This window comes from Pristiophorus japonicus, chromosome 6, assembly GCF_044704955.1.
Source record: "Pristiophorus japonicus isolate sPriJap1 chromosome 6, sPriJap1.hap1, whole genome shotgun sequence".
NCBI lineage: Eukaryota > Metazoa > Chordata > Chondrichthyes > Pristiophoridae > Pristiophorus > Pristiophorus japonicus.
Window position 1 is genome coordinate 18,010,586 of NC_091982.1, and position 13,197 is coordinate 18,023,782.

At 44.8% G+C, this 13,197-nt stretch overlaps 1 protein-coding gene across 1 annotated transcript; it reads right to left on the minus strand.

The window, feature by feature from the left end:
* Window positions 1–11,879: 11,879 nt before the first annotated feature.
* LOC139266085 (uncharacterized protein C21orf140 homolog) lies at window positions 11,880–12,659 on the minus strand. The gene has a single exon (XM_070883937.1). The coding sequence runs from the start codon at window positions 12,657–12,659 to the stop codon at window positions 11,880–11,882; it is 780 nt and encodes a 259-aa protein (XP_070740038.1).
* Window positions 12,660–13,197: the final 538 nt, after the last annotated feature.

The following is a 13,197-nucleotide window of genomic DNA, read 5'->3' on the forward strand; positions in this document are numbered from 1 at the left end:
AAAGGAATTGGTGAATCCACTACAGGATCCAGTTTAATGTTCAGCTCGCAGGTAGTCAAATTAATAACGTTTCCATGGGGATAAACCAGTCGGAGTTAAATATTCCATGTAGGGGAGGTTGCATGCAATTCAAAGGTACAGGGTACAATGGTCTTTGCAAAGTGTTTCCTAAACTTTTTTTTATTGTTTGCTTTCAAAAACACAATTCATTGTTATGATTCACATTGAACTGTTTTGTATCCTGAAAACTTTGTTATATCCATTGCAGGTGATAGGGCACACTGTTCTGTTCACACCCAATCATGTTAAAGACCGTGCTCCTTTAATTGTTACTGGGGCGTATTACACATTTCACACTGTGTGAACAGGAAGCAGGTGGAGCAGATGGAATGTGAAGGGGAGGGACACCATCGAATTGTTAAAACATTAGATTATTACAAAGAATTCCAATATATTTCATTATATAAATTTTCATTTATACAGTAAGTGCTGTGACCTTTAGTGGAGGAGAGGGGAACTGGTTAGGAAATGGTTGATTTAACGCACAATACAATTGATAGAACACGATTACATAGAACTACATAGAATCTATAGCACAGAAATAGGCCATTCAGCCCAATTAATTGCAGTGTCCACCAGTACGCTTCAAGCCTTCTACTACCAGTGGACACCGCAGTATATAAACGGGTGTCTAGTAGACATCAATAATAAAGTCCTGATTTAGTTGGGAAGGTGTCTTTTTGTTTTGGTGGCACTTGATGCTTCTTTTGGCATCTCTTTAGTTTGATTGGACCATCCCATATTAGTGGTGCCTTAAAAGAGGCACGTGTTGTGATGATTTTTGTTTGGTGACCTTGGGGCAACCTAATGTCACCCTTATTGGTCCATCAAAAAATGTCCACTCTAATGACCTCTTCCCAACCTTCTCCCTCATGCACGTATCAAGCATCTCTTTAATTGCATCAATGCTATGTGCTTCAAGCACTCCAAGAGGTAGTGAATTCCACATTCTCACGCATATTGAGTTAATAGCTATCTCTGTTCGAACTGGCCTCGGTGTCCCCAAGCTAAACAGTGGGGAAATCGGCCAAACCTTCTGCTCCTGATCGTTATCCAGTAAGCCCTGGTAGAAAATTAATGTCTGTGATTGTGAGGTGAGGACACAATTGAGCTCAGCTGTGATATCCTCCCCCCTCCCCTTCACACTAGTCAATTGGGTGAATTACAAGTGAAGACTAGCCACTGGGCAAAGTGCAGGAGAGCTACTAATGCCCACGGAACAGAACTCAAGTCAGTGTTTGTGTTATCAGGCTATAAATGTTAATCAGGCTGTTTTTTTGAGGCCCATTATATGCCCCCCACTGCGACATTTTTCTACACTTCCAGTATCCTGAGACAAGCTGAGAGATTGAGCAAATGACCCACTCCCATGCCTTAACTAATGCAACTCATGTTGTGGCTGTTGGGAGGTGCTCGAGAGTGGGCTGGTTTTGAGCCTGCTTCAACCCTACCTGTGGGGAAAGAAAATGGAGGGAACCCGATGGTGGGTAAATATAGTCTCACAACACAATTTTCTTTAACCCTCGCTCCTTTGATTCCCTTTTCCCCAGAGCAATGCTGATGAGATTAGACACTTGCTGAAGTGGAGAGCATTGAGTCTGCACCCCGGCCTTACCTGCACAGTCAAGGCCTATTACTGTATAACTATTTGCTCTTTCTTTAACATTTCACGCCATGGTTTTTTATTTATTTGTATTTCTTTGATTTTTAAAAAGGAAATAAAGGCGTTGAAACCTTTTCTTTAATATCTTTTAACCTGTATATTATTTTTAAGGTGCGAAGAATTATAATTAATATGAATTGATTTTGTTAATTATTTTAACAGATACACATAAGTATTTCTATTTAAGCAGAGCTCTGGTGACAACGCCAAGGAAAACTGACTCAGAGGAGTTACTAACCTTGACAACAGTGAGGCAATTGTGTTCAACTCTATCTGAGAAGCTGAAGCTCCCCTTTAGATTAGTGACTGCACCTCTGCAAATTTGAATCCAGCCTCCTCATGCTCCCCATCAATTGCCTCACTGATGTCATGAGGACTTATCATGTATGCAAAAGTATGCAAAAACTTAACAAATTGCTATAAAAAGGATTACAGAGGAGGGGTGATAACATTCAGACTATCTATTGGTTTGTGTAAGTGGTTTTTCCCTTGGTGGTTTTGAATCACCCCCCTTACAACAGTTCTAGACACCAGAATTACAGTAGAGAACAGATTACTCAATTATAGACAGATCTTTCGGTCTCAACCATCACAATGCTTTTATTCAAGTTAAAGCACACACCTGCTTCCAGTAAAACACACCCTGGTGGCGTAAAACAAACACAGTGCAACACACAACACTGGCCCGTCTGAACAGGCCCCTATCGCGAAGTACCCATGACTAAAACACCCCTGCTCAGCTCAATAGAGCACCACCGAATCTGTCGTACGCCTATGATCCACGCAGAAACCTCCCCACTAAACCCCTAAGGCTTGGTTGGGACACACGACACACCTTCACACTATGCGATGGCCTAAAGGATGTGTGGGCTGGGATAAAGCTCCCCTCTGGCTTACTTGCTGTGTCTCCTGATGAGGCGTACCTTCTGGTTTCGTACCGATCTATGGTTTCCAAGTCCCAGTCTCAAGGTTATCTTCCCAGTCGAAATAGCGAGGCTCTCTTTGCTCATAGACGAAGGTTTCTTCTCTCCGTCCCAGATGGAGTGCCCGGTCCTTGAATGCGTTGAACGAAGCAAGCAAGTGTGGAAGAGGAGAGCGAGAGAGAGATGGCAGCAAACTGCCTCTCTTATACCTGAAAAAAGCTTGCTGAATCCTCGCGCTTAAAAACAGTTCTTTGCCTGAGGCAGTCCAACTAAAGAGCAAAGATTTACATCTTTGGCCTGTGCCTTTGTTACCGGGCTCTTCCTGGGGATAAAGGCTCCAACGAGTCTGGGTGGCCAAATAGCTTCCTTTGTCCTGAGGTTCCCGCGCTCCGGGGCTCTCAGTCATTCCGATGGCTTGAGCACTTACCCGAATACCTGATCTCTCACTGATGGGTTCCCATTACATGACAAAAGGGTCCTCCATCTGCTTTCAGCCATCCCCACCCAGCTGATGTGTATTCCTGTGGAACATGCCTGGGCCTGTCCCAGTCATGCTGTCAGCTCTTCCGAAATATGAAAAAGCAATGTCCAAAACTTAAAATCCAAAATCCTAAAGTCTGTGTCGATGTTTATGCCAATGCTTACAGTTGACAGGAAGGGAAGAGGGATATGCATTGTCATTGTCTTTCAGGTTTGGTCTAGTGGGAGGATGGGGATATATCTGACTTGCTGTCACTCTGTATTCCCATTGGGGAAAAAAAGAAAGACTTGCATTTATACAGCGTCTTTCACAATCACCGGATGATAACAACAACAAAACGCATTACGGCCAATGAAGTACTTTTTGAAGTGTAGTCACTATTGTAATGTAGGAAGCACAGCAACCAATTTGCAAACAGCCATATGATAATGACAAGATAACTTGTTTTAGTGATGTTGATTGAGGAATAAATATTGGCCAGGACACCAGCGACAACTCCCCTGCTCTTCTTTGAAATAGTGCCATGGGATCTTTTACATCCACCTGAAAGAGTAAACGGGGCCTACCAATTCTCATCCAAAAGACAGCACCTCCAACAGTTCAGCACTCCCTCAGCACTGCATTAGAGTGTCAGCGTAGAATTTTGCACTCGAGTCTCTGGAGTGGGACTGTGAACCCAGAACCTTCAAACATAGGGGCGAGGCTGCTATCCACTGAGCCACGGCTGATGCAAAAATGTTGGTTGGTCAAATGGAAGAAATGCCTCGCAGTCAATGAAGTGGGCAGAATCGGTGTCTGACTCTGAGGAATTGATTGGTGAGGATGGAATCAGTGTCTGACTCAGGAATTGATTGGTGGGGATGCATTCAGAGCTTGGTAGGCTGTTGGTGGGCTAATGGATGCCTGCTGGCCCAGTGCAGATGGTTCAACAGTAATCGTGTACTTAATATTGATGGTCCACTGCAGGGTTAACCCCAGTCATCAATTGACCCTATTAATTAGATTATTTGAATGTGCAAGTTGAACTTATTTAAATGCTTGCTGCTAATATCATTTTTAATGAGGTGTAATGACAGATGGAATATATTGCTGTGAGGTGGCAGAAAACATAACAGTGTGAGAATAGGAGCAGAAGAACTGCACAGAACAGCAACAAGCCATTAGGCCCAACAAACCTGTCCCTTTTCATAGATCTACCCTGCTGTGTTTGAAGAACACCTTGAGGTTGTTGTATCCGAGCTAATTATTACATCAGTAATTTACATGCTTTGGTTAAATGCATAACCAACTAGAACAGGTTCAAACCAACTGTATAGTGAAAATGGAATCTCTGTCCTATTTTGTATGTACTGATGAATGGTGGCAAACCCCAATTCACCAGGAAAATTATAAGCAAGTCACAGCCCCTGAAGGAGTACTACTAATATATAACGGATGGCCTGTTCAAAGTAAAAACGAGTGTCAGTAAACATTTCAAATGACAATTTTGAAATTTGGGTCATAAAGGAGATGATGTATTGTGGACCAATAACCGTGGAAAACTTCTAGTGAACTGGTATTCATAAGAACATAAGAAATAGGAGCAGGAGTCGACCATTTGGCCCCTCGAGCCTGCTCCGCCATTCAATAAGATCATGGCTGATCTGATCATGGACTCAGCTCCACTTCCCTGCCCGCTCCCCATAACCCTTCACTCCCTTATCATTCAAAAATCTATCTATCTCCACCTTAAATATATTCCATGATCCAGCCTCCACAGAGAATTCCACAGATTTACGACCCTCTGAGAGAAGAAATTCCTCCTCATCTCAGTTCTAAATGGGTGACTCCCTTATTCTTAAACTATGCCCCCTAGTTCTAGATTCCCCCACGAGGGGAAACATCCTCTCTGCATCTACCTTGAGGAGCCCCCTCATTATCTTATATGTTTCAATAGGATCACCTCTCATTCTTCTACACTCCAATGAGTATAGGCCCAACCTGCTCAACCTTTTTTCATAAGTCAACCCCTTCATCTCGGACTCAACGTAGTGAACCAAAATTACCTGAGTAAGTACCAAAGTTTGAACACAGGCAAACAATTGGAGAGATCCTCGCTGGTGATTTTAAGCATGCTCCACCTGTGTACCAGAGATTTCACTAGGAGCAGTCCTTTCAGGAGGTCTTTTGAGCTGTTCAACCTGTGTATTCGGTAACCCAAATACTGCCCACTTCAACAGCCTTTCCTGGTAGCTTATTGTGCATCGCAATTACACTTGAGGTGAAAATGATCCGCCTGACTGTCTGTGGGAGCTTGCTGTGTGCAGATTTACTGCCACGTTTCTTCAAAAGTACTTCCTTGGCTATAAAGATAGGCATTGTAGGGAGTGTAGCTGAAAGCATAAAATTACAAAGAGATATTGATAGATTAAGTGAATGGGCAAAACTGTGGCAAATGGATTTCAATATAAGCAAATGTGAGCTCATCCACTTTGGACCTAAAAGGATAGAACAGGGAACTTTCTAAATGGTGTAAAGCTAAAAATAGTGACTGTCCAAAGAGACTTGGGGTCCAGGTACATAGATCATTAAAATGTGATGAACAGGTACGGAAAATAATCAAAAAGGCTAATGGAACGCTGGCCTTGATATCGAGAGGACCAGAATACAAGGGAGTAGAAGTTATGCTGCAACTATACAACTATTTTTGGTAAAACATAAAATCAAAAGCCCGATTTTGGCAAGAGCACTAGAACCCACAAATTAACAATTTAAACTTTAACAAAAACTTAAATCAAATTAAAATTTGGTTGCCAGGGATGATGACGCACTCCAGTTCCTCTGGACTGCAACTATACAAAACCTTTGTAAGACCACACCTGGAGTATTGTGAGCAATCTGGGCACCACACCTTAGGAAGGATATATTGGCCTTGGAGGGAGTGCAGTGGAGATTTACCAGAATGATATCCGGACTTCAAGGGTTAAGTTATGAGGAGAGATTACAAAAATTAAGGTTGTATTTCCTCGAACTTAGAAGGTTAAGGGGTGATCTGATCAAAGCTTTCAGGATATTAAGGAGAACAGATGGGGTAGTTAGAAATAAACTATTTCCATTGGTTGGGGATTCAAGGTCGAGGGGGCATGGTCTAAAAATTAGAGCCACATTTTTAGGAGGGAAATTAGAAAAAACTTCAACACTCAAAGGGCGGTAGAAGTTTGAAACTCTCTTCCGCAAATGACAGTTGATGCTAGATAAATTGTTAATTTTAAATCGGAGATTGATAGCTTTTTGTTAAACAAAGGTATTAAGGGATATCGTCATAGGCAGCCCCTCGGAATCGAGGAAGACATGCCTCCACTCTTAACATGAGTTCTTGGGTGGCTGTACAGTCCAATAGGAGAATCACAGTCCCTGTCACAGGTGGGACAGATAGTCGTTGAGGGAAAGGGTGGGCAGGGAGCCTGGTTTGACACACACTCCTTCCGCTGCCTGCGCTTGATTTCTGCATGCTCTCGGCGACGATACTCGAGGTGCTCAGTGCCCTCCCGAATGCACTTCCTCCACTCAGGGCAGTCTATGGCCAAGGACTCCCAGATGTCAGTGGGGATGTTGCACTTTATCAGGGAGGCTTTGAGGGTGTCCTTGTAACGTTTCCTCTGCCCGCCTTTGGCTCATTTGCCGGGGGCAAGTCCCGAGTAGAGCGCTTGCTTTGGGAGTCTCGTGTCTGGCATGCAAACTATGTGGCCTGCCCAGCGGAGCTGATCAAGCGTGGTCAGTGCTTCAATGCTGGGGATATTGGCCTGGATGAGGACGCTAATGTTTGTGCGTCTGTCCTCCCAGGGGATTTGCAGGATCTTGCGGAGACATCGCTGGTATTAAGGGATATGAGCTAATGACGGGTACATGGAGTTAGGTCGCAGATTAATCATGATCTCATTGAAAGACGGAACAGGCTCGAGGGGCTGAATGGCCTACTCCTGTTCCTATGTCCCTGTAAAGCGCTTTGGGATGACTTGAGGTTTGGAAAGGGGCTATATAAATGCAAGTGTTTCTTTAAATGTCTTTTTTTAGAGTTCTGCCCTGAAGTGCTAACTCTTTGCTGGGATACTGTTGCAAGGCTATCAGAGCTCTCCATTACCTCATCCAAGTGACCATTTTTCACGTGTAAGCCTAGACAATGGGTTTCACCAAATTATTTAATCCTGGGCGCAAGCCAGATCCATGTCCTCACCAGACATCCACAAATGCATATTCTAGCAGAGCCGATTGTTAGACTGGACTTAGCAGTTGGACTTAGTATCGTGCTTACTACTACCCCAGCTGAGACCACTTAAGTCAACACAGGCTTGGAATGGTTCAGTATAACACCGCACAGTACATTTAATCAAACACCTGCTGGAGGAGCAGAATTCTCTCATCGGCATTGTGGCCGGTTGAATCCCTAATGTTGCCACTTTGCACCAATCAAAGAAATTCATTTTTAATAAAAGTTACATATGTATAAAAACTTTGCAACGAACACCTCAGCTCCTCGGCCGCCATTTTCAAAATTCATTTGTTGTGTGATCTCTGTCACGGGATAATTACAGATATAATGAGCTTACCCTTAAAAGTCTTATTTACATGATGCGGAGGGAGGTTCAGAGAAGCAGGCTGGGTTAAAGAAACAATAAGGCAACTCAAACAAAGATAAATTAAAAACACCCTTCACAAACAATGCTGCTGGTTCCAAAATGTTATCTTCTTGGTACAACCTGTTAACAGCCCAGTTCAATACTGGTTACTCCCTCTTCTGTATAATAACTGCTGACTCATGCTCTTCCAGCAACTTGGCTCTCGCTTAAAGGGAACAAATTATTTGAATTTCATTGGTTCCAATGCTGGACGTGGAAGTGCTTGACAGGACAGTGTCGAGGAAGCTTAATTACGCTTGATATTATATTTTCATAATTGTCTGTAAAGTTATGTCTCCCCCTACAGTCAAAGAGCAGTTCCTACATATGGACCTTTGCTTGTCCTGTGAGGGCTAACAATGACCCCATTTGCAGTCATTTGCTCGCTCAATTGCAAACAATCTCACATTATGCCTTGCAATTCTTTTTGAAAATGGCAAATATTATCAATAAGGCCAATTGTAGCACCCTTAAATCCTTTGTCGAGGGTAGAGACGTTTTTTGATAAATAATCCAAGATAGATCCATAGTGGTCCTTGCCTTGGAATAGCCACTTTCCTCTTTATCATCCTTGTCTGCCGTCCAGACATGCCCTGGTGCACCATCTTGCCGTCCAGAAAATGCAGGGGTCCCCAATGGTCGGCTCTCAATGCGGGAGTCCTCCCTTTACCGAGTGAGGATTTGGCATGGAGAGTGTCACATGGGGCAGTCTCGTGCAGTAAGATTTTAAAGTAGGCCCACAAACTCCCAGGCCACCGGCATTTTCTGCAGGCTGGAGGAGTCTGTGTTCCATGTAGACAGTGAGTGTGAGAGCTTGCAGGCCCTCTTCCACGTTTGAAGGGGCAGCTCCTCAATATTTGGTTTCACTTCAGTCCCACGCTCCCTGACTTTGGTCACCCGGTGCAGACAGGAGCGGGCAAGTCGGAGGACCGCCTCATAGGGCTGCTCCTGGGCCTGGCCAAGGAGGCCATTGACAAGTCCAGGTAACAGGTGGTCAAGGGAGTCGGTCGGCCCGACTACCTGCCTCTCTTCCACACCTATGTTCGCGCCCTGCAGCTGGAGCGCGCGGTATCCACTGGCACACTTGGGGCCTTCTGCGACCAGCGGGCACCAGAGTGACTGGAGTGCATCATCACCTCCCCAAAACAGAATTTTGATTTAATTTGTGAAGTTTCTTTTTAAATCTTGGTTGAGCCCCTTTAAAAGAGTGCACTTGTTTCTTTTTACATTGGCGATGGCACCGCCCAGCGAGCACCGAAGTTAAATAACAAGTGGTTGTCTTTTTAAAAAAAAAATCAGGCTCAAGATTTTTATACTCCTAAAAGACAGTCAGGCATGCAGTTACACACCAGTGCTGCAGAGGGTATTGCAGTCCAACCTCCTGAAAGTTTTTACATAATGGCTGGAATTTTCCCATACAAAAAGGGTGGGTTTGGAGTGTGGGGCAGTTAAATTGTTAAAAATGTGAATCCCAACCTTATCCCGCCTCCAACCCGCCTGCTTCCAGGGGGAGGGGCTGGATGGGAGGCTCGGGGGGGTGTTTGGAGGGGCGGGGGAGGGGTATGGTGGGGCGGTGGTCAACCTGCTCCCAGAGGGCGTTACCATAATTTGAATATTGTAATGAGGCTGAAGCCTCCTTTCCCCCCGTCCATTTTGAATTTAACTGCCTGGGAAACCCGGCAGTTACATTGAGGCAGGGGCTGCTACGTCCAGGAGGTAAGTGGCTTCATACCTTCCTCCTGGATCCAGGGTCCCGACCATACCAACCCCCCACGATCGGCGACCCCCTCACAAGTCCTCCGATTGCATTTCCAGGCCTCCCACCCCCCCAGGCCCCTCCCCCACCCCAAGATGATGAGGCCAGCCCTGATCCTCCAGCTCCCTCCTGCCGATCTTCCGCCCCCCCCCCCTCCCCCACACCTCCACCCCCCCCTCCCGCCCCATCCATGGCTGTCCCACCCCCTCCCCATCCCACGATGCCCGATTCCCTTTCCCAATCCCAATCCCCAACCACCCCCATCGCCTGCCGATCCTGCAATCTCCTGCGGTCTCCCGGGTTTCCTGCCTGCCTCGGAGCTCCAGCCCCACCCCAAACACATTTCTGGACTATCTCAGTTGCATTTTTATCCTGCTTTCGTCCACTTGGTCTGATGCCCGCGACCATGAAATTTGGAACAGGCCACCATCAATGCCCCTATAAATGGTCATCAAGAAGCAGCCGGGACAACCTCAGGAGTGATTGCCTCTGCTCATATTTCTCGCAAGAGGGCATGAGAGGCACGTCTTGACTTGAGCTTTGTACGAGACTCAGACAATGTACAGGAAATGGAAGTTGTGTGGCATTCTTGGGCGACGACAAGCACAGAATGAAAAAGTTTGACTCGATCTGGAATTTATAAATTTCCAAGCTTCGGAGCCAGTTATATAACTTTAAAAAGGCTAACTTGAAAGAAAGGAGGGAACACCATAATTGGATTGATGAACTAAGATCAGAAAAATGACTTTCCTCATCCATAATCATCTTGTGATCTGAAGATCTATCCTGTTGCAGATATATTTCTGAAAACAGAAAATAATATTTGATGGGAGGGAATTCTATTTATAAGTTCCCAGATCATTTTGGGAGTGTTTGGAACACATTGTAATCTAAAGATACTGTCACTGAATCAGGCTGCGACAGGTCAGGGAAAAATTTGGCCACTGACAATTTCCACAGGTGTGCAGGGAATTTGGGAGTCTCTTGGGAATCCAGTGAAAGCTAATAAACTGGCCAGACTGCTTCTAGTATAATGCCTGCAGCATTTTGGCCTTTCTTTTTAAAGATATCCCTCTCTGGCTTTCAAATAGTGGCATTAGATTGTTAACAATCACCAATATCACCGGAAATGGCAGCTGCCACCTCAGATTAACATTGAACCGGAAGGAACAATAGCATTTCTGAAAATATTGCATTGGAGCATCGGTTTAGATTACGAACTCAAACTTGTGGTGTGGGTCTTGACTCCATTACCCAGAGGGTACACTGCTACAATTGACTCAAGTTAACACACTAGCTTCAGCTCGAAGTTAAGGTACAGTGTAAAACGAGGCAGGGTCAGTGAAGAAAATGTGGAAATGCAAATGTGGGCCTTTCACCAGAATGTAGATTGTGAGTGATGGAGGGTCACGCATTCAACGCTGTTGAGTTTTAGCGAGATCCTAAGGGCTCGAACTTGGTGGCCTCGGCTGCCGCCCAGTTTTCTGGGCGGTCTCCCCTCGGTGCCATTTTGGTGGAGGCGAGAGGGGAGTACCGCTGGTTAACCGCCCACTGACGGCCGCTGGCGCGCAAGTGTCCTCCCGCCCGCCGAGCTGGCAAACTGGCGCAGGCGGGAGTTGGCGGCAGCAGGGGGAAGGACTGCTGCGTGACGGCAGGGCTATTCCCAATGGTAAGTAAGAAGACCTGCAAAAAAAAGGTGAGTGAACTTTTTTTTAATTAATTTTTTTCAGCGATTTATGTGTATGGGGTCCCCTGAAGGCCTTCCAATGGGATTTTTTTTGGTGAGAATTTTTATTTCTATGTGCTCCCACCACCGCCCCACTGGGCCCGACTCAATCCTCAATGGCACTTTGGCGAGGATTGCATTTGCCACTGCCACCCAGATTCACGGTGTAAGTCCCTTTTTTGCTGCCGGGCGGTCTTTCAAGGCCTTTTTTACGAAACTCCCGCCCAAAGTTCCGTCAGGTACCTCGGTGGCACTTGGACAGAACTTAGCTTTAGAGAAATTATTTGATGGGGTTGTAAGGGGCCAGATTCTAAATGCAAAATGGGAGGTGGGCTGGGAATCCTAGATAAAGGTGGAAAATGCATTGGTTACAAAGATGCTTTATACTGTCCTACAAAAAATAACTTCTTCAGTTAAGCAGCCCTCAACCGTCACAGGCTCCCAGTAAATAGTGGTGGCATGGATTCCATCCTCTATACATGGTGAGATGCAATATTATCTCAGAATTGCTAAAATGGAAAAGTGCCTTTCTTAAAATTTTTCTAAAATAGTTAAAAATTGTCCCAAATGTTCCATTTACATTTTATTTGCAGCTATCAAATAAAAGGGACATTACTAAGCTTGGCTGTAAAGATAATGATTTTCCCATTTCTTGACTCTACTAAAAGATGTTTTCCATTTGTATGGCGTCACTCCTTCAATGCCATTTTCGATCAAAGCCTTTAAGTGGATACACTTGTAGTCATTTATTTTTGGAAAAGCAGTGACAGTAAAATCTTTCCTGTTATTGATTATAGCCCATTTGAGTGAAGACCACGCGGATTCCAAAGGACTGAGGTGAGGATAACTGGGAGGAAAGCAGAAAAGCTCATGGCCGTAACATCTAGCAATTTTAGGACAGCAAGAAATATTGGTCATTTGGATGGTCAATGATGGGGCATTCTGGATGACCTCTGGTTCCTGTGGAGGAATCTCTGAAAGGTCATCAGTCGGATTTCGGTGCTTCAATCCCGGAGAAGTAACCCACTGTTTTGGTCTGATCACCACTGTGCATTTTCCATAGGACTTCCTGAGCACCTGACATAATTCTTTGAAGGCTTCTTCATTAGCACCTGTAGTCTTTGGAGATGTCCACAGTTCTTGTGACTGGAAGAAGACCCTGTATTGCCATGGAACCCATCCTCTTAATCCCCCAGCATGGATCAGTGTCAAGCCACCCGACTGGGATTTGGGGTTGGCTACACCGTAGGAGATGTCGCCTGTAATCAGATTTTCAGAAATATGTGTCTCACCCAAATAAACAGTATAAAGTCCATCATTCTGAAATTTCCTCAATGTCTTCAAGTATTGCAAGCATTGGTGTCTCCCTGGGCTACTGATTTCATTTGAGTACATCTTAGATCTTAGAAGTAATTTAATGAAAATTTGCATATTGTTCCATATAGGATCCGTTCTCTTATGACTTTACTAATTGAGAGAAAAGCTACCATAACATAACAATGGATGGGTTTCATTATACATGACATTACAGTAGATGGGAGGGATTGGACATGACAACATAATGCATGAGATGACCTGTGCAAGATGTCACAATTGATGGGAGTGACTGTACATGACATTGTAATGGGAGAGAAAATCAGAAGGTCTGTTACGCCTCCAGACGCTGCTCTGGTCCACCTCCTAGACTATCATTGACTGATATTTTTTTTAATTCGTTTTGGGATGTGGGCATCGCTGGCAAGGCTACTATTTATTGCCCATCTTTAATTGCCTTTGAGAAGGAGGTGGTGAGCCACCTTCTTGAACCGCTGCAGTCCTTGTGGTGAAGGTACTCCCACAGTGCTGTTAGGGAGGGTGTTCCAGGGTTTTGAACCAGCGACAATGAAGGAACAGCGATATATTTCCAAGTCAGGATGGTGTGTAATTTTGAGGG